Source organism: Doryrhamphus excisus, linkage group LG8 (genome assembly GCF_037039965.1).
Source record: "Doryrhamphus excisus strain RoL-2023G ecotype Guam linkage group LG8, RoL_Dexc_Guam_v1.1, whole genome shotgun sequence".
NCBI classification, from domain to species: Eukaryota; Metazoa; Chordata; class Actinopteri; order Syngnathiformes; family Syngnathidae; genus Doryrhamphus; species Doryrhamphus excisus.
In genome coordinates this window covers 7,648,301-7,672,945 of record NC_136364.1, presented here as the reverse complement: position 1 = coordinate 7,672,945, position 24,645 = coordinate 7,648,301, and the positions used below count along the sequence as shown (strand labels likewise).

At 43.5% G+C, this 24,645-nt stretch overlaps 1 protein-coding gene across 1 annotated transcript in view; it reads left to right on the top strand.

Moving 5' to 3' along the window:
• Window positions 1-24,645, top strand: part of gbe1b (glucan (1,4-alpha-), branching enzyme 1b) — a 90,033-nt gene that overhangs the window by 4,348 nt on the left and 61,040 nt on the right. The window contains exons 2-6 of the mRNA XM_058079408.2: window positions 7,944-8,113; window positions 13,295-13,410; window positions 15,922-16,047; window positions 17,441-17,576; window positions 20,196-20,286. Of these exons, the coding sequence (XP_057935391.2) occupies window positions 7,944-8,113; window positions 13,295-13,410; window positions 15,922-16,047; window positions 17,441-17,576; window positions 20,196-20,286 (639 nt within the window). The remainder of the gene's footprint in view (window positions 1-7,943; window positions 8,114-13,294; window positions 13,411-15,921; window positions 16,048-17,440; window positions 17,577-20,195; window positions 20,287-24,645) is intronic.

The following is a 24,645-nucleotide window of genomic DNA, read 5'->3' as shown; positions in this document are numbered from 1 at the left end:
CAAATTAAAGGCCACATGCTTTTCATTAGTCTGTCATCTGTGAAAATGGCAGGTAAGCGACCGCCCGCTCGGCGTTTGCAGCATGGGTGCCAGGCTCCAGCCTTGCATTGAGATAAGAAGTGTCAGTTCCATCACAGACCCAGCTTGGGATTGCCAGGCTTCACCGAGCTCGAGACGTGCCTCAAACGCGTTTCCCCCCGCTGATGAAACTCAAATAATTGTATCCCACTGGGGCACGTTGAATTGATAGCCGTTTGCCCGCCGCCGCGGCAGTGATTTCTGTGTGCTGAACACAGGTCGCCATTTCACTTGGAGTGAGTTTACATTTGTAACAATTAGTGATGCTCCAATGAGGGCTTTATGCCCCCGCTTCCAATTATTTATTTACAAAGAAATCAGTTTACAGTTTACATTGTTTGGCCACCCCTGACAATCATTTTCATGAATAAATCAGTGGATATTTGGAGAATTATTTCATTTTGATTGTTGCCCCTCCACCACCTGGAGGGGTTGTATGACTTGAAAATCCTGTGGTACAGAAAAAGGAAGACAATCCACGATGACTTGACGTATATTCACCCATTATTCTTATTTATTCTTCCTCTCAAAAATAACAACATTTCAGATATCATAAGATGATTACATCAACAATTACAAATTTGTTTCCAGACACATTTCACATTTTTCAATTAGCTTGCTTCATGCTATTAACTGTACATTAAAGCTGGCTAGCATTAGCCATTTCGCTTATGTTCAAATGCTCTACAACACATCTTGTAACAAACATTTAGCAGACAGCTGTTTACTTTAGCAACTTTCTAAACTCTTTACAGCTGTTAAAATATAAATTATCTATACTTTGTACTAACCTGTGGTACAGAATAAGGAAGACAATCCACGATGACTTGACGTATATTCACCCTCTGGATTTATTCTTCCTCTGTCGTTTTGTCACCTACTCTATACCACCATCGCTGCTAGCACCCCCTAGTGGACGTTGCGGTATTACACCCAAACGCCAACAATGGAGATTTGGTTATTTTAGAAACAAACATATTAAAAAAATAGTAGGGTGTCTTTTTTTCTTTTACAACTGAATTTTATATGTATGATATGAACTATTACTACTCTTAAATGCTCTAACCATATTTATGCATTTTAAACAGTTTTTTTTAAACCATGTTCCCTTATCTTTTATGTACCTTACATGATCACTGATGGACACAGTGGTATTTCACAAGCAAAATGAGGCTTATTGGATGAAGACAAGATGTGCAATATGCATCACCTCAGCATTTTATTCCAAAATGAAGCTTGCTTGTCCAAATGTTCTTTTGCTTACTTGAGCCGACGGGCTCCAAGTTGATGTTGTAGTTCTTTGGTAGTAGTCTGTGGGTTGTCTTGGACAGTTTTAACCATCCTTTCGCCCTTGCCTCTGATATTTTTCTGGCCTTAGGAATAACTGTGTTTGTGCTCTTCCATTACCTCATTATGTTCCAGACAGTGGAAAATGACAGTTTTTTGTAGCCTTTGTGTAAACCGTGATGCTCATTTGACCCCATGTTGCCCGTCGTCACAAGAGTTTCACAGAGAGAACCAAGTTGCGATTGGCCACCTTAGATACCTTTGATGAGATGACTGAATGTGTCTGTCACTGAAAGGCCAGGCTTAATGAGCTCACAAAACCCACGCTGCGGTCCAGTTAACCAGCACAAGGGAGATAGAGGTGTTCAAATCAAGAAAACAACAGGGGTGGCCAAATTTCTGCACCTGTCCAATTTTGCTCTGATGCCTATTGCATGTCTTGTTTTAATTAATAAACCCCATGTCACCTTTGAAATACTGTGTCCATCAGTTATGTCAGGGGTCTCAAACTCAATTTACACTGGAGCTAGGGTCTGGGCAAGGCTGGGCCACATCAGGTTTTCCAAAAAAAAAAAAAAAAAAAACAGAAAAATATACAAACTTTTTCAGTGCTTTGGTTCCGAATTTCTACAATAAAAGCTTTGATAAAACATTCCACTGTTGTCAAATATCTTAATTTTTATTTTTCTGCACAAAATAACATGAAAAATAAATAAACAAATCAAGAATAAAGAAAATCAATCAATCAGTAATAAATAAATATTATAATAATAATCATAAAACAGCAAATAATAAAAACTAAAAAAAACACATATAGTTGGTGGGTAGACAAATTATTTTCTTCAGATTAAAATGAACAAAGCATTATTAGAGCCCTGTAGACATGACAAAACACGACTATAGTCACATTTATACTCTTTTTATTTACAACATATTGCGCAACTGCAGGGTCTTGAGACACATGCTAACTCGCAAACTAGAGAGCTAGCGACCTAAACGGTAGCCTTCAAGTTATTTCCTTTAAACTTAAATAGCCAAAAACTTACCACTTCCACACGGATAGGGAGGATAACTATTAACAGTTATTTAACCTTTAACATGAGCATTAATCAAATGTAATAATTTTTTCTGGGTACATGATACCATACAGCATCCATATCAAACTTGCGCGGGCCGCACTAACATTAAACTTTCATATCAAGGCGGGGGCCTCAAACTAGTGTCCGCATGTTTGAGACCACTGAGTTATGTGATATATCAAAATCAAATAATAGATCCAAATATCGGTTGATTTAGTCATGAAAATGATGGAAATTGTCAGGGGTGCCCAAACCTTTGGCATACGACCATGTTCCTGTTTCATGGTGTTGTATGGTTTAATGAGTTGTTCTATGAGTAGTTACTAGTCTGCATTGTGTGGCACTCTGCAGTGTTCTGCAGCCTGAGCTCCAGACACTCTTACATAGGATGTGTTATCTCAGGCTGTGGCGTCACGCCGAGTATTCTCGCCCGGCGGCAGCGTGCCAAGAATCGAGCTGGTTTATCAGAAAACGACCTATGACCGCACAGACGGACTCTTCAGATCTCAGCTCCGTGTCACGGCTGAGGGCTACGCACGTCTGTTGAACTTTGGCCCCCTCACCAGCTCAAGCCGGCTGGCGCTAGCCTTCCCCCGGGGGGGCAGGGGGCGCATTTCACCAGACTGCGAGCATCGCATCGATTGTGAGAAGCGGTGCGAATGCTGCACGCAGGTTACAGCCCCGCCGTGCCCTGCTCTGTTGACACGCTTCATTATTTAGCCGTCTGCTGGTGTAAGGCTACAGAGAGTCTTGCAGCTCGCGGCGCCATGAAGCTCCCAAATTGCGCCCCAATGAAAGGCAGCACGGGGATGTTTTGGATGCTGCTTATTACAGCAGCGAGCTCTGTGCAGACCTTTTGAGGCGGTTATGAAATGATGTCGGTTATTCAGAGCAAAACTGACATTGATACAGTGACTCCCGATTGCTGAAATACTGGAAGTTAAAGGGTCCCTGACATGATTAATCGTCTTTGCTTAAATATGATAAATATTGTTTGTAATTATGTTCTACATTGTTCTATTTTTGAAAGCAAATGGAAAAATACAAAAATTACATTTATAGTCACCCATGACTAGTTAGCTCTTGCAGTTCTCCAGGTAGATGGTCCACTTGGTTTAGTATATTTTCATCCATATAGTACTCATGCCAAAATGTTGAGTTGCTGCTGGATGTTCATAATATCCCAGTCATATTGTAAGTTGATTTTTTTCCAAAAGAGGAAGGTTTAAGACGAAAATGGATGAAGCAAGTGCAGAGAAGGAGAGGCAGATGGACGCCCACCTTGACTTCTGTTCTTTCACTGATGACTGATAACCTTTACAAGAAGCATTTGGCTTAAAAGTACGCTATGAACTCAAAGATTGCTATTCCTCTGTTACACAGGAAAAAAAAAAGTTGCCAGAGAACAGAGTAGGTCATGTCTTGTTTACATAATGTCTTCTAAACACTATTCCATGATAGCGACAAGGCCGTGAAGCAATATACAGCTTATAGAAATATGCTTTCACAGCAATTTCTTGCTGTATGTGATGTTTTTACTGTGGGGGACAAAGGTGGCTGCAACGGTAGCAAATTATAAATAAATCAGCCTTCAAGACTCCTTCGCGCTCATTAAAATTAAGATATTGAAAACAATATTGAAGAATAAACAACTCCAGAGTCATTTACACTTACTATTCTGTGTTTTGAAGGCCTCTAATCTTTATCTACATGTCTTGAGGCTTAAGTCCATGTTGTAAAAGTTCTCTGTTTCATCTCCAATTGTTTCTTCCTCCTCAAAGTATTGACACCGAGCTGAAATCTTGGCTATAATGCCTGTCAACATCCTCCATCCCATGGAATCACTTCTGGAAATTAGACTGAACTGCGAAAGCTGGCACCATCAACTATAAATGTAATTTTTGCTAATTTACCATTTGCTTTCAGAAATCAAACATGAGGAACATAATTACCAACAACATATAACATATTTATGTCAAGTTGATCAATCATGTCAGGGACCCTTTAAGATTTAATATCATTAGCTGGAGGCTGCGGTTGGATTTTTGCTTTCATCAGTCAAGCTTTCTGCTGTTGTCCGGCTCTCCATTTAGCCTCATTAACGCAGTTAGCCATGAAACGACATTAACCATCACCTTGCCGCCGGCCTAGTGGAGGGCCTTCAGCTCGTCTGGGATGACGAGGCACCGCCGGTGTTTTCTCCGGACTGCTTGCAGGTATTATGTCCAGTCCGCTGAGCGTCAGCTGTCAACATCAGTCATGCGAAACACAACACACCTGAACACCATCTAAATTTGGATCTGTCCGCACGTGAACGGGTGCCTCATTACAGCAGCCCTGCTGGGGAAATTTAAAGACCGTTGCGTTACCTTGAGTCGGCGATAATTGGAGAGAGGCTGTTACTTCCAAAATGTGAAAACTCATCTGATAGTACATGGTAATGGTAATGGTAATGGTTTAATTTCATTTGAACATCAGATTACAATTAAGTGCATCACATAATCAGTTCACAGTTCCACATGTCGAAAAGGAGTAGGAAGAAGCAAAGCTTATTAAATCCTACCCCTCTATCTGGTACTTTTACAATCAGTAACCATTGCATTTGTTCACTTCCTGCTTTCCGTAATACAGTTGAAGGTACAGTTTAAGTGCTTTTTTTGTTTTTATTTTGTAATGTTTTGTCCTGTACCAAAGTACAAGGTGATATGACCATACAATGACATTATGAGTACCATAGTAAGTGTCAATATAGTGATATGTATAGCACATCATGACTGGTTCAAGACTCTTCATCCTTGTATTTAGCAAACATCAACTGCTTGTATTGTTTCTTGAATTGGCTCATCGTTGTGCATTGTTTGAGGGTCTTACTCAATCCATTCCATAGTTTGATTCCACATACTGAAATGCTATGTCTTTTTAACGTAGTCCTAGCATATAAGTGTTTCAAATGTACTTCTTCCCTGAGATCATATTTCTCCTTCTCTTTTAGAGAAGTATTGGATGACATTTTTAGCTAATTTGTTATTGTTAGCCTTATGCATTATTTTAGCTGTTTGAAGATGAACTATATCAGCAAGTTGAAGTATTTGTGATTTTAGAAATAAGGAGTTAATATGTTCTCTGTAGGCGGCATTATGAATTATCCTTACTGACCTTTTTTGCAGTACATTTAGCGAGTGAAGATTGCTTTTATAGTTATTACCCCATATTTCCACACAATAAGTACGATATGGTAGAACCAGACAGCAATAAAGAGTGTGGAGTGATTTCTGATTGGGAACACATTTCGTACATGAGTAGAACAAGCGTAACACGACTTTAACTCGGCATGACTTTTTAAAGCGCATGTCGAGCTAGATGAAGCGACTTTGAACCACTGCCACTGAAAGAAGTCCGGGTCAGAAATGTTAGTATACAAAATATGTGTAAAAAAATATTACTAAAAAGACTAAATACAGCAAATAAGAATTGGATGTGCATTATTACGTGCACATAAAATGATGTGGCAGGCCGAATGTGGCTCTTGGCCATGAGTTTCACACTAATGTCTTGTCTGAACAGCTGTGATAAGGTCCAAAAGGGTGTTTGATGATAGGTTATTATAGTTAGATATCTCCACATCTAATTCCTACACGTTCATTTCACAAGTTACCATGAAACGGGATGCTTTTAGGTCAAGAGAAAAGAGCAGAAGTAATTAACTTTTAAATTCTCACACTGACTCCCTTGCATTAGGAATTCACCACCGGTACTGGGGGGGGTGCGAGAGAGACAAGGGTGGAAAAAACCCCCAGCACTGCTATATTTGATTAAACAGTAATGCTCTATTCTTTGCATCTCGATGAGGAAATGCTTCAGTGTGGCCTTGTAACTACAGAATACTGAAATAAATGCAGGATTCATAATGCAGAAGAAGAAACGCATTGTTTGAATAGTAGTATTAGGAGAGATTAGTGGCCATTAGTACACCACTAAGGGCGCCATACTTGATGTCAGTGGGTTTTTTTTTTTGCCAGTAGTTTTGTGCTTTTCAGTCTTAAAAGGCATTTATTTTTTTATTTTCTTTGCGAGCAGCTGCTGAGAAATGGCATCTCCTTCAGCCCATCATCCGTAGCCCAGGGGCATTGGTGGGGGCCAGTGGAAAGCTTGGCATGGACGCTGCAGGGAAGAGAGTGCTGCACTTAACTCAGCTGGCTGGCGAGAGGAGGCTTTCTGTACCGGGAGGGGGGCAGCGGGGGTGGTGTATGGGGGCTGCTATGGACACCAGCTGGCTGCAGGAACCTAAGTGAGATAAATGGCGAAGTCGTCGGCCCTTCTTTCCCAGCTGAAAGGTGAAAAGACAGAGGGTCGTTTCTTTTGGATGCGATTGCACATTCAGGACGGAAGCAGACGAGGTTGCATCAAAGAGACGCTAAGGAGCTAACGGTGTCTCATTTTGCTGCTAAATTAAGGTGCTTGAAGGTGATATTGTGCAAGTAACATCTTCTCAGTAATGGAACGTCCCGAAAAAGGAACACACAGAGCTCCTTGAAAGGCTCCCTGACATGATTGATCAACTTGGCTTCTTCCATTTTTGAATACGAACAGTAAATTAGCAAAAATGACATTAATAGTTGATGGCACCAGCCATGATGAGCTAGCTCTGGCTGATCAGTCTCATTTCCGGAGGTGACGCCATGGGAGTACTATGACTCAGGTAAACAAACATTGCGCTGTACGAGACACGGGATGTTTACAGTTATTATAGCCAAGATGTCAGCCATGTGTCAATAGCTTTGGAGGAGGATGGAATAGAGAACTTTTAGAACATGGACTTAAGCCTTGAGACATGGGATGAAGGTTAGTGGCCTTCAAAACGCGGAATGGTAAGAGTAAAGGACTCCGTTGTTGATTATTCTTTCAGTATTGTTTTAAATTATTGACTTTATAAGCATAAAGGTGTCTTTATAGCTGGATTTATTTCATATTTTGTTGCTGTTGCAGTCCCCTTTCCCCACTTACTCTGTTCTGTGGCAACGTTGACGTCCTTCTGGTCTTTTTTTCCTTTTAATAGCATCCTTTTTCAAAATGCATTTATAGCATACTTTTAAGCTGAATGCTTCTTGTAAAGGTTATCACTGAAATGATCACTGCAAAGAACAGAACTGGAGGTGGGCGTCCATCTGTCTCTCTGTCTCTGCACTTGCTTCCTCCATTAAAAAAAAATCAACTTACAGTATGACTGGGATACTGTGAACATCCAGCAGCAACTCAACATTTTGGCATGACTACTGTTTGGATGAAAAATCTACTGAAGCAAGTCCACCATCTATCTGGAGAACACTTTGTTTCCTTAGTTTTTGTTTTCTTCAGGTTTTCTTTACTTACATACAGGGTCGGCTAACGTTTAAGCCGTTCCAAAACTCCCAGTTTGGTTATCATATGTTAACCATACCGAAGCCTCATTATTGATAGACCTATGATGCCTTTTCTTTCTGTCCTGTGATGGTGGTGCAGGTATGAGCTGTTCCAGAAGCAGCTTTTCCAGCTGGAAGAGGCAGAGGGAGGTTTTGACCAGTTCACGCGGAGCTACAGGACCTTTGGCGTGCAGCGGCGGCCCGACAACAGCCTGTTCTTTCAGGAGTGGGCTCCAGCTGCAGAGGCCCTCTTCCTCACCGGTGATTACAGTAAGTGGACTCCAAACGGAGGGGGGAGGCGGGACAACACGCAGATCTTCCATCACAAGTTCCACACACCTGGCAGGACACCTGCTCACACAAAGCAGGAGACTTGGTTTTTATTTTCTAGCAGGTTACATTCACTTGGATGTACTGTAGGTTACGTTTAAGTCCTCATTTTTCACTGTTTACATTCTTGCTGCCGGAAGAAGTTTGCACACCCCCGCTTTAAAGCAGCAACATGAAATGAGACTGAAGTTAAGAAGTTAGTTGTGCTGCTCGGCGCTGAGATTTCACTGCAAACACAAAGGTTGCATCTTGGCCGCCGTTCCCTAAGATATTTGACATTTCTGCATGGGCGAACACAAAGGGAGCAGAAACGAAGCTCAGGCGTAGCCGGCGGTGCAACGAGGCTATCGGCCCTTTTGATCGGCCGACCCGGGAGTCGGAAACACGGAAAATATTGATCACACTATACGCGCTGGAATACTAAAAGAGGGGTGGCGGGTAAGCGGGGGGGCACGGTCTGCTTTAGAGTGTGGGAGTGTGTGTTTAATATTTCAGTAGCCGCTTATTTCATCATCATCATCATCATCATCATGGTGGTCGGCAAAGTTGATGAGAGAGTGAGAAAAACCTTGGCGTGCACTCTCCAATCTCCTTCCTCTCCCGCTGCTCCAACTTTGAAAGTCAGAGCAAGTTAATGGTTTCTCTTCCACTCAAGATCATTTGTTTTCATCATCATTAGCCACGTTACGCCAAACTCACGCCTCCCGGCTGTCAAACAGATAAACAAGGTGAGGCCCCAGGCCTTGTTTTGCTTTTTATTTAGTTCTTTATATGAGACTTTTATTTTTTCTAAGCTACGGATGCATGCACTGACCCTCATTTTATCACAAACCTGAATTTGAATATCTGCTGATACCGATACTCTCCTGATACCAAAGCGTTACACGTCTGCCCCTTCCATTGAAAAAGAATGGCAAATTTCAATGTCGCCCTCTATTGGTGGCAATTAATTTTACACGTAACACGTTATACTGTATGTTCCGTTGTGCTTGTGTGGTCGTTTCCCAACTTGATGGTTGCTGGTGCGATCCTCAGTCAGTGAATGGATTTCAACGCATCTCTGGGATATTTCAACATTTATTGGACATTCATTCATTCATTCATTCATTTTTTACCGCTTATCCTCACAAGGGTCGCGGGGGTGCTGGAGCCTATCCCAGCTGTCTTCACGCGAGAGGGGGGTACACCCTGGACTGGTGGCCAGCCAATCACAGGGCACATATAGACAAACAACCATTCACACTCACATTCATACCTATGGACAATTTGGAGTCGCCAATTAACCTAGCATGTTTTTGGAATGTGGGAGGAAACACAGGGAGAACATGCAAACTCCACACAGAGATGGCCGAGGGTGGAATTGAACCCTGGTCTCATTCATTGGACACTTTAACTGAAATCCAACTTAAGCCGCGACCCGAATAACATCATGCCAGTATGCCCAAAATTAGTCAAGGAAGCCAAGTTCAAAGGTCAAAGTGCCGGGAGACGTAGAGGCAAAGCAGCCTGAGAAAAATAAAGAAAACCGTCTTTTTCAAACTCGCTAACCTTACAACATTCATTCATTCATTCATTCATTTTCTACCGCTTTTTCCTCACGAGGGTCACGGGGGTGCTGGAGCCTATCCCAGCTGTCTTTGGGCGAGAGGCCGGGTACACCCTGGACTGGTCGCCAGCCAATCACAGGGAACATATAGACAAACAACCATTCACACTCACATTCATACCTATGGACAATTTGGAGTCGCCAATTAACCTAGCATGTTTTTGGAATGTGGGAGGAAACCGGAGTACCCGGAGAAAACCCACGCATGCACAGGGAAGAACATGCAAACTCGACACAGAGATGGCCGAGGGTGGAATTGAACCCTGGTCTCATTCATTGGACACTTTAACTGAAATCCAACTTAAGCCGCGACCCGAATAACATCATGCCAGTATGCCCAAAATTAGTCAAGGAAGCCAAGTTCAAAGGTCAAAGTGCCGGGAAACGCAGAGGCAAAGCAGCCTGAGAAAAATAAAGAAAACCATCTTTTTCAAACCCGCTAACCTTACAACATATTGAAGGTAACGTGCATCAACACCGCACTTCCCACAAGATTGCTGGGAAATATTCCATACTCTGTGGTCTGAGTTCTAGCTTGCGAAAAACTTGTGTTTGTTGGTCAATCAATAAAGCTAATCTTTTTCTTTCTGTATTCCGTGCCAACCATCTCCCGACAGGACTGTCCTCTCTTGTGAGAGATTACGCTGTGACGCGGCGGCGTCATTCTATTTGATTCCTTTTTCTTTCATCATGGGTGCTTGTGCTGTAGCAGCAGCACTCGTGCACCTAGGTGATAAATCACACACGACTTCAAGTGTGTGGGGTCACTTTACATCCTGCTGTTGTTTTCAGCTCATCAAGGACAAGTAGTTATGAGTTATAGAGCGAGAGAATGAGAGAGGGTAGAAAAGGCATCCTAGGCTGAAATGCCGCCTCTGATGAATGTTGAGCGTCCTAAAATATTCCCTTCAGCCATTCAGCTCCCGCTAATGTGCTATCAGCAGGATCCTTGATTCACTGAGTGTTGAAGTGGCCATTTTGTGTGTTTATGAAGTAAGCACATTACGTAAGGCGCTGGAGGACCAATGGAAATAAAGAGGACCTGCGTGGGGAGACCCTTTGGCCAATCGCAAATTGGCAGGAAGTAACTCTTCATGATTTCATTAGCAATCCAAAATAATGAATACCCCCGTGGCTGAGGTACTAGCAATGTGGGGTCAGGAGCGGTGGAAGAGACAAAACCCTTGCTGACATTTTTCATTGTTAGGATGATGGAAAAGCATCATCACTGTCATACAAAGTGGACAGAATATGACAGGAAACTGTGGAGCTACGTCATCTTCTGGGAAGACATTCCACGCATTTCAAAGTGTGTTTGTGGCTTTTTCTGTCAATTTGTGATTGATTGGGAGCAAAGGGTTCAGCCCAGCCCCTGATTGATTAGGAATTGATTAGATGTGTCCCAAAGCTTGTATCCCACACCTTTCCCACAGGACTGCAATCTATTTTCTGGATTCGGGGGTGGCCGTGCGGCTCAATTACATTATCGTCAAATTTGCATTATTAATCTAATTGCATAATTGGCCATTTTTATGAGCGCCGTGGGAGACAAAGAGTCAGTAAAAAAAAATGTCAGAGTATATTTAGAAATACAACAGAACCTTCTTCTGTCGCGAAAAATTGAATCTCGAGTGGCCTGAATAGCTGGCGCTGTCTTCTTATCAGGTGCTATGACGTGTGTCCAGAAGCAACGGATGCTACTGTACGAGTTAGAACGACAGGCTACATTCATTCATTATATAGGGATATCCAAAGTGCGGCCCGGGGGCCATTGACATCTAACAGCTGTTTATTAATTGGCCTGCAGCACATTTGAAATATAGAATTTAAAAAAATTTAAAAATAAATAAAATAAATAAAATAAATATGGAATTTAACAAGAACATCTTGGCAAAAATCTAAATAGCAGTAGTTTAACAAGAATAAAGTCTAAATATTAAGAGGAAGAAGTTGTCATTTTAGTAGAGTAACATTGTATTATCAGGAAAAATAACATTTTAGTAGCATGGAGTTGAAATATGAATATATATAAGTCATAATCGGGAAGACCTGGGTTGGAATCTCCACTTGGGCATCTCTGTGTGGAGTTTGCATGTTCTGCCCATGCGTGTGTGGGTGGGTTTTCTCCAGGTACTCCGGTTTGTCCAAATTGTCCATGGTTATGAATGTGAGTGTGAATGGTTGTTTGTTGTGCCCTGCCATTGGCTAGCCACCAGTCACAAGGGTCGCGGCAGTGCTGGAGCCTATACCAGCTGACTTCAGGCGAGAGGCGGGGTTGGATGGATTATGTGAAATAAAAATAAGTTGTCGTTTTTTAGGGAAAGGTTGCATTTCCAAAAATTATTTAAAAATAAAGTTTAAATATTTTTAAAAATTCTAATAAAAAAAAAGCATCAAAAATGGGAAAAAGGGCAAAGACGAAGGTTGATACCAATAATAGGCTTTTCACAAAGCTGGGATGTCATTCTTTCTTTTGCTTTACAAAATATCAAAGTGGCAAAGTAGCATCCTTTCATTTCCCACAATGAGGTCCTCGCTGGAAAATATTTGGACACCCTTTCATTGTGCAATTATCCCTCCTTCATTGCGTTCATTGTGCCCCGCTCCGCTTTTAATAATTATTATTATTATAAAGAATGCCTAATATCAACTCACACAGGCTAGCATTGAGAGCTCCTTGTTCCTTTTTTTTATTACAGTTTCTGTTCTTCCTGCAGTGGCAATTGTCTCTTCATTACTTCATTGTAACATTACTGACACCTAGTGACCAGTGTAGATTACCACTACAACATCTTTGAATACATCCTCTGAATGCCTTATATTTGTATTTTACTTCATCCAGCCATTTTTATGCATGAAGATGCTTAAATTAGGCAAACAATACTTAAAACGTGCTTAAATATGCATATTTTTGGACTAATAAAAGGCCATATTTATGATTTATTAATGAATATATATTTTTTGAGTTATAATTGAGTGGGGCGGCACGGCGGTCAAGTGGTTAGCGCACAGACCTCGGCCATCTCTGTGTGGAGTTTGCATGTTCTCCTCGTGCATGCGTGGGTTTTGTCCGGGTATTCCGGTTTCCTCCCACATTCCAAAAACATGCTAGGTTAATTGGCGACTCCAAATTGTCCATAGGTATGAATGTGAGTGTGAATGGTTGTTTGTCTATATGTGCCCTGTGATTGGCTTGCCACCAGTTCGGGGTGGACCCCGCCTCTCGCCCGAAGACAGCTGGGATAGGCTCCAGCACCCCCGCGACCCTCATGAGGAAAAAGCGGTAGAAAATGAATGAATGAATGAATGAATGAATGATTGAGTGGAGCTGCAAAGTAGAGAGGAAGTACTGTAATGTGTTTCTGGGCGCGGGCAAATAGGTAGGGCCTGTTTGTGGGCCTTCAGCAATGGATGGTAATCCATGGAGGTGGTTCACCCCGTTCAAGCAGAATTTGTGTTTTCTGTGCTCGACTTGATCCACAGACGCTCACATTCGTGTTTAAATCTCCTTCTAGATGCCTGGGACAAATTCTCCCACCCGTACACCAAGAGAGATTACGGCAAGTGGGATCTGATTCTCCCGCCCAAGCGTGACGGCTCTCCCGCTGTGGATCACAACACCAAGCTCAAGGTAAGGAACTGCAGCATCTTCACGCCGACTTTCACGCCCTCAGCGGGGCGTCGTGTTACCGCCGTAGCGCCACGTGGGCTGGCAGCTGTGCTGCGAGTGCGTGTCTCCACCCCCCACCCGCCGAGTCCCGTAAGCCGGGCGAAAGGCTGGCACGGCGCCACGAGCGGCGAGCAGAAGGGAGATTACGGCATGTGCGGCCGCCGAGGCTTGTTTTCATTTCAGCTCCCGCAGGATGTCTGTTTGTTCTGCGCACAACACGACCCACCGTGGCTGGAGATGATTGGTTTTTAGCTCTTGTGAAAAATTCATCAAGGTTAAATGCAAAACACACACCTCCTGCTTTGCATTGTGAGGCGCGAGGATGACAAATAATCCTCAAAAGAGATGCCAGCCATGGTCGGAAGGCATCGTGGGGCCGCCCTTCTTGGGACCGGGTCACCGCCGCTTGCACCTCCCGGACTTTGCTCCCATTGTCAGCGGAGGTCAGTCTCAGGACGATAAGAGGCAGATGGAAGCGTTGGCGCGCGCTCCCACCCCGTCAGGACCCCCTGCTGCCCATCAATGGCCGCCTCGCCGCCAACTCTGCTTTAAAACAAATTCCCCTGCGCTCCCTCGTCAAAGCCTCGCGCCAATCTCTCTAATGTGGAGCCGCTCACCCTCCGTCCCCTTTGTTCCCCGGCCCAATTTGTCTCCATAAACAAGCATTGTGGTTGCAGCACTTGCTCTCGATGATGCCCGCCAAAGTATTATTGAAGTGATTAAACACCCACACCAAGAAAGTCGCACACCGCCTGCCTACGACTTTTTTTTATCCGACTCATGCCAGCCCCTCAGCGCCGTGATTTGTCTTTAATGTGCCTCTTGCCGGCCAATTTGAGTGAAGGTCTACCCGAAAGCCACTCCATTTACACAACTATCACTCCCTAATCCTGTATGTTTTGAACGACATCTAGCAGGGGGGGGCTTCCCCCAGGAGGCCTGGCGGTAATGAAAACAAGGCCAGAGGGGGGTCTGGCCCGCAGTTCTCAAGCAGGTGGCGCTGGTCATTACTGCACTGAAGTCGCCAGAATTAGCCCCGGTTCTGTGGGGGGGGGGAGTAAAACACATGCTGCGTGTAACACAATCGATTGCTTGCTTTTTACAGTTCCCATTTTCTCCTATTCCAAAAAAATATGTTAAATACAAGATTTTCGGTCATTCGGTCATCAAAAATAGGTATTTTTTTCTGGAGAACTCACATCTCATTCACCAAAAGTGGCTAATAATGGATAAATACGGGATGATACAGGTAAAATGTACAGCATACATGTACCGCTGTTAAAATTTGTTAAAATATTTATGTTTTTATGTTTCACTGATCATGCTTGTAAACAGCTAGCATGCTAACAACCTGTGTGGATACAATGTGATATGATTCCAACCTCTCGCTTGTGTAGGTGGTTGCTTAAGCTCAAAATGTCAATGTGATACGCAAAATGCTAAAGCTAGCACCTAGCAAAATATTGCTAAGCACCAAAAATGCATTTCTTTCATGATTTTGCATCATGTCATGTTAAGGTATGCAATTTTGTATGCAAATATATTGGCTCAAGCACTAAACTTGCTAACAGTTAGGATGTTAGCACTTAGCAGCACTAAGCACCAAATGCACTAAGGAAATTTTATATTGTGCCAACATCATGCCATCTATAAGTTAGCATTTTGACATGAATAAAATAGGTAAAGTGCTATCATGCTAACAGTTAGCATGTTAGCACTTAGCAGCACTAAGCACCGAATGCACTAAGGCATTTTTATATTGTGCTGACATCATGCCATCTACAACTTATCATTTTGACATCAATAAAATAGGTAAAGTCCTATCATGCTAACAGTCGCGAAAGTGACAAGGCAGTTTTATTTTACAGTGTGCGTACATCAGGCTATGCATGTATTTGCATTTAGACTAAAAAGCTCTCATGCTATAGTACGCATGCTAATTCGCAAAAGTGCCAAGGCCGTTCTATTGTCCGTACATTATACCATGCAAGTTTTTGCGTTTCAACATAAACTAGCTGAAATGTTAACATGCAAACAGTTAGCATGCTGTTTTGGGGTAAAAAACAAACTTTTGAGTGGGTACAAGATACCTCAATCGGATATTCCATCCCTGTGAATGCGATTATATGTTCATGCGGATTGGCACTTTTCTTTTGGAATGAGGTGTATACAAAGGTTAAATTATTTTCCGTTCGAGCAAATAAACCAAATGCAATTGTATACTGGCTAGTTAGCATGCAAGCACCTAGCAAGGAAGCACTAAGTACTTACTGTAAAGTGGAGCAGATCATTTCACACGTTGAAAGATGTCATCTTTATCCTCATGATGGTTGCAGCGTTTGACGGATGTTGATTTTGCCACTTTCTGTCTTTCTGAGCATTTTAGCTTGTCCGATTTCTTTTTCAACAGCGTACAACTTCAAGCGGTCTTGTCTCAGAGTAGCCCACGATGTGTCTTCTCCTTTTTCCCAGGTGGTGGTTCACACCAAGGCAGGAGAGCGTCTCTATAGGATTTCGCCGTGGGCAAAGTATGTGGCCAGGAAGGAAAAATGTGTCATCTACGACTGGATTCACTGGGACCCCCCGCACCCGTACATTGTAAGGTTTTGGGTTCTTACTGAGAACCAATCAAAATGTTCACTCTTTCGTGGTGGAAAGTTGTCTATGGTGCGGAACAATATATATAGACAAGGTTGCATATTTTGGAAGTAAGGGTGTAAGGGTAATCTGAGTTTTTCGGTTTGGAAACTCTGGTGCGGTGCAGTATTTCCAACACGGTACGCATTACATGCAGTGTATTCCAGCCTTTGTCAGAGCTCGAAAAGCCGCTTTTGTTTGGGAACACTTCACCTTCCTGGTGAAATAGGTAAAAGTTTCATAGTTTGGTAGAGATGGGGAACGGGACTACAAGCTGGAATTACTCATGAAAGTTTTTTTTTTAAATTAGCCCCTGTACCACCACTTTCACGGATTACCAACAAATTTGGTGGTGGCTATTTTGGGCCAAAACTACACACATTTTTTTGCCTTATGGTCCCTTACTGTAGTGAAGTGTGCCGTGAGAAATCGTCAGGTGTGCCTTGAGGAATTATTCAATATTACTTTTTTAATTAACATGTATTAATAAACTTCTGCAAATATTATGTCATTGTCGCGTGTCATTGGTGTAAAGACTGGCAGAGCAATGTAATATTCGTCCGTGTGGCAACACGTAGCTGATTGCCTCGTTCCTCTAATAGACTTATGAGAGGTAGTGGTGACATTTTGTAACATTGTTGGTTAAATTAGTATGCGGATCAAAAGGATCTCCTGTGGCGAGTCCGTAATCAGGAAAAAGCTGAAAGAAGCAAATAACGTTGGTTATTGGTGTGCCGCAAAATGTTTCCAACGTAACAAACGTGCCGTGGCTCAAAAAAGGTTGAAAAACACTGCCTGACTGTACCCAAAATGAACCCAACCGAGACCTCAAAAACATGGCATGTGCTGAACTGCCATTATGGCGTGCTGTTCAACATTTCTAAATTGCCTTGTTAAAAGACAAAGGTCATCAATGAGATTACAATAAATGTAAATGTATGTATAATCTCTGGAGATTATCTCTAATCTCTTGGAGCTAAGAGGGTAAATACAGTACATGTTTTTCGGGGGGGTCATAAGTGCATCATGTTGTTACAGAGCTGCTTGATACCATCCTACACAACATGGCATTTGTGTTCATGCCTCACATAAGGATGGATGGATGATGGGGAAAATTCCCAAAAAGATGCACTTTTTCTCCAAGTATTTAATAATCATAACAATAGTATAGAGATCTTTGAGTGGTTTGTGTGGTCAGTTGGAGTCACGTACCTCAAAAGGTGTCCAGTGGCCAGCCATGCTTGCGTTAGCCCCAAACAAATGTGTTGCACAACGACAGACAATGAGATTCACACACCAGCAGACTTTGTGGTTCCGCGAGGATGCTTTTGCTCACTTTTGGTCTCCTCTTCAGCAAATCCACCCGCGGCCTCTGAAACCTAAGCACCTGAGGATCTACGAGGCCCACGTGGGTATCGCTTCGCCGGAGAGGGAGATCGCATCATACGTCAACTTCACAAACAACGTGCTGCCGCGTATAAAAGACCTGGGTAAGATGAGCCTGGCACTTTCACGCTTCCATCACCGGCATGACTGCTTATTAATACCTTGGTACAATTTGTCTCTGTGGACTTTATTAAAAGTCTATAACGCGTTGCGTCATTCAATAAACAGAGGAACGCTTGCATTGATGGCAGCCTCCAGGACTAGCTGACAACCAGTTCAGAGTTTTGTATTCAAGTCTCGCTTCTGGTGAAAAGTTGCCCACAGTGACATCTGAACTAAAAAACTTATTCATCAGCAGTTTCCTCTCATGGCCGTCTGGAAGGACTCCATATTGTCACTCGCAGCTTTAATTAAACTACTAAAGAAAATGTGTTTTATTTGTCTGACTAAATGATAGGCTTGATTGTTTTCCACAACAATCTTTTTTTTTTTTTTTTTTTTAGCTATCATGCATTTGAATGCAATTTCATCCTTATGGAGCAGATTGAAAATTCAGCTCCTTGCAAATGATAACAGACGTGCTTTTATTTTGCCGCCCGCTGCAGAGACATTATTCGAATGCACAGATAGCACCAGGAGCCATCTGATAAATGCTTTCCCCCCCCGTTTCCGTCAGGCTGCTGTCAAACAATCTACAGTACCTGCTGCAGCCCCGGGAATTCCCAATCGGATGTGGCTAGAGGCTGAAAAAAACGACAAAAATAATAAAAAAAACACCGTCTGCCTTTGCTTGCCATTTTCATGTCCTCCCCAAAACGTGTATGTGTGTGTAAAATAAGCCCCTCACCCCGGTGCTGTCACACACTACCTCGAGAAAAACCTTGTTTTTGTTTTCTCTCACCAACATGAGACAAAGCTAAGCTGGGCGCCACATGACAATGGAAAATAACCGCAGGGCTTCCCTCTGGAGCGCTCAGTGGTGGCGGCTTAAAAGCCTCTTGTTGTCTTACTCGTGGCGGCGTTCTCCTAGGGCCGTGTCGAGATGTCATACGTGACCCCCTGACTCTCGTAGCTGTTGTCTCCCGTAGACACGCCTCGTCTTTAGCATGTGCGTGTCACAACAAGAGGAGCCAGAACCAGCGTGTCCAAATGCACGTCCAAATAGCTGCGGCGTGCTTCCAGATGATGTTGTCATTATGCGTGTGTCCCGTGAGCTCTGCTGACATCCTACAAATCACCAGGAAGAACAAGCCCTGCAGCTACTGTAGGAAATGAGGAGCAGTGGAACCTCGGTTTTGGTCATTCATTTCCCCTTGCTATACCGCCGTTCAACTATCGTTCATTACATGACCTTTCACACGGCATGGAGACTGGCCGCTGAACCAGCAGAGCCCAGCCAACATGCCATGGCTGAGGTCCCTTGGGGATGACAGCACTTCCGGAAATGTGGCCGAGCTACGAGAGCTACCTCATCATGGTTTGCGCCATCAACTATAGATGTCATTTTTGCAAATGTACCATTTTCTTTCAAAAATTGACCAGTGTAGAACATAATTACAAACAATATATAACATATTTACGCAAAGTTGATGAATCATACAGGGACCCTTTCAATTTGGAATAACTAATAACTAAATTGGCAAACTACTGTATAGACTAAGAACAAAAGCAGTATAAAGTGACTATAGGGTGTTATTTCATGTGTACGGGGCTCTAATAATGCCAAAACCTGTATTTTCAACGCTCTAACTGTGAAAATTTGCATTTCTGTTTATTAATATTGAATCCTACTTTGCAGAAATTCACTTATTGTGGTTGGGTTGGGAACTAATTAATTGCGAAAATAAGAGTAATAATTTGTTCCAAAATGTCAGACAAACCCCAAACTATGGTGGTTAATTGGTTTTCGACAAGTGAATTTTCATGATGTAGGATTTTTTATTTATAAGTCACATATTTTTGTTGGCTGCACGGCGTTCGAGTGGTAAGCACGCAGGCCACACAGCTGGGAGACTAGATTTCAATTCCACCCTCGGCCATCTCTGTGAGGAGTTTGCATGTTCTCCCCGTGCATCTCCGGGTACTCCGGTTTCCTCCCACATTCCAAAAACATGCTAGGTTAATTGGCGACTCCAAATTGTCCATAGGTATGAATGTGAGTGTGAATGGTTGTTTGTCTATATGTGCCCTGTGATTGGCTGGCCACCAGTCCAGGGTGTACCCCGCCTCTCGTCGAAGACAGCTGGGATAGGCTCCAGCACCCCTTGCGACCCTTGTGAGGAAAAGCGGTAGAAAATGAATGAATGAATATTTAACATTACGACCACCTAGTGGCCAGAATACTACATATTTAAATACTACATACATATACATATATTGCATTTCAATATGTTTTATAAATGATTAATAAAAGAACATAGTCTACCACAAAACAGCCATCGTTAATGTCACCACAATACAGTGAGGGAAGGATACACGAGTTATTGCTTGGGACAATTGTATTTACTGTAAACCATGATAGAGAAAAGCTGCAAAATTTGAAGCTGAAAGTGATGAGGGATTACTGCGTACAAAAACTGAAGCCAATTTTAAGTGAAAACCAAATCATACCAAAACCGAGGTGTAAAAAGCAAGGTTTTTGGTGAGAGCAAGTTAGCGCTATGGAACAGTGAAGATAACATAACTGGATAATGAATTAAGTTTAAACTGTGTGCTGTGTCCAGGATACAACTGCATTCAACTGATGGCCATCATGGAGCACGCCTATTATGCAAGCTTTGGCTATCAGGTTACCAGCTTCTTTGCAGCTTCCAGGTACGTGTTTGTGATTGGTTGAAAGATAGCATTGCTCTTTTAACAAGAATGGCTTCATGTTTGATTGTTTGCTTTACACCGGGGTTGTCCAAACGTCCAAATTTAAGGATGTGACCCCCCACAGAGCAGTTATGCGTCCATGAAACGCACAAGTGCGTCCTGTCCCTTTAAGAAAGTACTCTGAATCTCAATTCTCTCAATTCATAACACTGTCTTCCACTCAGACATCTCCACCACCATGGTGAAGACCACAGAGCTGACCTCTGCGACTAGATTTCATACCTGTACAAGGCTGGAATAGACTTACAATAAGCTAGAAATAACAAAAAATCCAAGATAATGGTCAGTCACCCTCGATGGTGGTGCAAGGGTCCTTGGGGGATCAAAGCAAGAAATTCATGGGGCCCCCACCCCATCCGTGGACACCAAAAAAATATTTTTTTTGGCACACAATTTCTGGTATATCTCCTCTTCATCGTGTCTCTCTCAAGTGGGGAACTCGATGGCCGATAAACAAACAAACCTTGCAGCTCACGCTGATTGATGCAGACAGCACTGAAGGCAAATAGGGCCGTGCGGGGGGGCCCCCCAAGGGAGTTTACTACGTCGTTGTTTCATAATTGCATCGTAAATGCCCGTTGTTGTCGTTTCTGTGCAGTACATGTAGTAGCACTTGGGGGCACCTGATATCTCAGTCTCTGCTGCTCGTGGGGGCCACCGAAGAAGCCAGGGCCCGAGTCAAATGCCTGGTTTGCTGTAGCACGCCCCGCCTCTAGTCACGCTCACTCTGGAGCGGTAAGGGAGCAGCTCACAACCACTGTTGGAGGTTTGACAATCATTCATTCATTTTCTACCGCTTTTTCCTCACGAGGGTCGCGGGGGGTGCTGGAGCCTATCCCAGCTGTCTTCGGGCGAGAGGTGGGGTAAACCCTGGACTGGTGGCCAGCCAATCACAGGGCACATATAGACATATAGACCCCCGCGACCCTCGTTAGGAAAAAGCGGTAGAAAATGAATGAATGAATAATTAACCTAACATGTTTTTGGAATGTGGGAGGAAACCGGAGTACCCGGAGAAAACCCACGCATGCACGGGGAGAACATGCAAACTCCACACAGAGATTGACGAGGGTGGAATTGAACCCTGGTCTCCTAGCTGTGAGGTCTGCACGCTAACCACTCGACCGCCGTGCCGGGTTTGACAATCAGCACAATAACAATAACTCACACAAGGTATGGGAGAATGTGACGTGGTCACATGACACCAAAATGGAGGTCTTTGGCATCAAGTAAATGATAAATGGACTTACTCTTGCATAGCGCTTGTCTAACTTCAGCGTTGTAACACAATGGTGACACAGCACCAGGAACAACTTACCAAATACTTCAATGTGGTCTTGGACAGGTTGGGAGACTACCACTCCATCACCTGAGCCATGCCTCCTGTGTGTGGAGGTTGTCTTAAATGGTGGTGGAAACCTTCTGCTTTGGGGATGTTTCTCGAAGGGGGGGCTTATAAACAGGCACATGTACCCTAGAATCTTGGATGAGAACCTAGTGCCCTCAGCCAGAAGACCAAAGAACAGTAACTCCTGTGAGTTTCAAGGTTGGATGAAAGTGGAGAATGAGTGGAGAGGTGGTTATGAACCTGTAATCATTTGATGGTGACCTCAGATACTGCGGACATCTTGATATAATAAAAAACCTAGTAGGCTCTCATACAGAGTGATATTCCATGAAGGCTCGGTGATCCTTGACAGGTGGAGAGATGACAATGGAGTCCTCCATCCGAGCCATGAATCGGCCAATCAAACATCATTTTCACACAACTGACTGATTTTTTTTTTCATTTGAGTCTCGGAGGGCGGGGTGACGACCATGAAGACACAACCCAGCCAGCAATTTCCTAGCGGCGTCCGATCAAGGTTAGCGCTTCTGACCCCGCCGGTAATCTCTCTGTAAACACATTTCCAGTTAATCCAGAGAGTGGCGGGACTCTCCGATAAAGGTGGACTAGTCGGAGTGTTTATCTTCTGTCAGAGATCCACCCCGCCCCCACCTCCTTCCCCTCAGAGTGCAGCCTAAGCCCCCGAGTGTAAGGTATATAGCGTAATTTCACCCATGATTGATCGCTCAGTGTCATTTAAAACCTCAACGCTTGAATACCGGGAAGCGGCTAATGCTGGTGTGCCGCTCGTGATGCTATGCGATGAGGCTGATGCGGCGATAGCGCGGGAGGACGGAAAATATGAGGAGTATGTTGAAAGATATGGAAGAATACATGCATGCATACATACATACAGTACTTTTCTCAGCAGTGAAGTATTTCTCATGCAAGCTCTGCTTCTTCCTTACATCCTTAACCAATCCAGTCCAGCAATTAATTTTGGTAAGTCTTTCTCCTCTCTAGGGAGCTTTTTATAAAGTTCATTTTCACTTCCATGGTGATGTTTTACGCTTGCGAGACATAACAGAGTGCAATAAGTAGACTAATAAGCGATGCTATCTTTACTCTGGGTAGCAGCCCTGAGGTGCACGCCGTATTTATTCGCAGTACCTGCTGGAAGTACCCAGATCTTCCAGATCTCCTGACTGTGTGGCCAACATCCTAACCACTCTTCCACCGTGCATCTCTCTGTTTTGAACAAGCTCAAATTCATTCATTTATTCATTTTCTACCGCTTTTCCTCACGAGGGTCGCGGGGGGTGCTGGAGCCTATCCCAGCTGTCTTCGGGCGAGAGGCGGGGTACACCCTGGACTGGTCGCCATATTTCGACAATCTCTAACAAATGGACGTTGGGCCACAGTTTCAACACCCCTGCCTTTATAGCTCTTTGTCAGGATTGAACATGTGACATAATATATAGAGCATAGAATGACCTTCCAAATACTCAATACATTATTAGAGATCCCTAGAAATGAAATAACACCCCTACAGTCACATTTTCACTCCTTTTCCACAACATTATATACATTCATTCATTCATTAATTTTCTACCGCTTTTTCCTCACGAGGGTCGCGGGGGTGCTGGAGCCTATCCCAGCTGTCTTCGGGCGAGAGGCGGGGTACACCCTGGACTGGTGGCCAGCCAATCACAGGGCACATATAGACAAACAACCATTCACACTCACATTCATACCTATGGACAATTTGGAGTCGCCAATTAACCTAGCATGTTTTTGGAATGTGGGAGGAAACCGGAGTACCCGGAGAAAACCCACGCATGCACGGGGAGAACATGCAAACTCCACACAGAGATGGCCGAGGGTGGAATTGAACCCTGGTCTCCTAGCTGTGAGGTCTGCGCGCTACAAGCTCAAATATGTTGCATTATTTAAAATATTCCATCGTCACAGATTCAACCTAAATTGTTGATCCGGTCTCCTGTCAATCCCCAAACCATAACCTTCCACTTTGAGTAGTTTCCTGTGAATTTCTCCTATTTAGTGCCGAGCATGTTAGACAGGAGATCAAGGGTTAAATTTTCTGTTTTGGGCATCTTGTGTGGAGCTGCCATGTTCTTCCCGTGCAGGCTTCCTCCCACATTCCAGAAACAAACATGCTAGGTTCAGTGGAGACCCATCTGCCCTATGATTGGTTGGTGTAGCCCGCCTATCACACCAATTCAGCTGGGATAAAATCCAGCTTACCCGTGACACTAAAGAAGATAGAATATGATAGATGACCTCACAGCTAGGAGACCAGGGTTCAATTCCACCCTCAGCCATCTCTGTGTGGAGTTTGCATGTTCTCCCCGTGCATGCGTGGGTTTTCTCCGGGTACTCCGGTTTCCTCCCACATTCCAAAAACATGCTAGGTTAATTGGCGACTCCAAATTGTCCATAGGTATGAATGTGAGTGTGAATGGTTGTTTGTCTATATGTGCCCTGTGATTGGCTGGCCACCAGTCCAGGGTGTACCCTGCCTCTCGTTGAAGACAGCTGAGATAGGCTCCAGCACCCCTGCGACCCGCGTGAGGATAAGCGGTAGAAAATGAATGAATGAATATTTTTGTAGTTAGAACATAGAAAACCTTCTAATTACTATTATTGGATATTAGAGCCACCTAGACATGAACTAACACCCCTATAGTCATCTTTACACTCCTATTATTCTTCATTTACACAGGAATGGTGAGCTAACCGTTTGCCTCAAAATTATTTCTTCTAAAATTAAAGGGAAAAAGACAGCTGGCATAGGCTCCAGCACCCCCGCGACTCTCATGAGGAAAAAGCGGTAGAAAATGAATGAATTAATGAATATGATAGATAGAAAATGGATGAATGACGCCAAATTTATGGCCAGTGGCGCTCCATCCAGACTAAACCATCAAAGACGATGAAAGCATTTCTCTCCA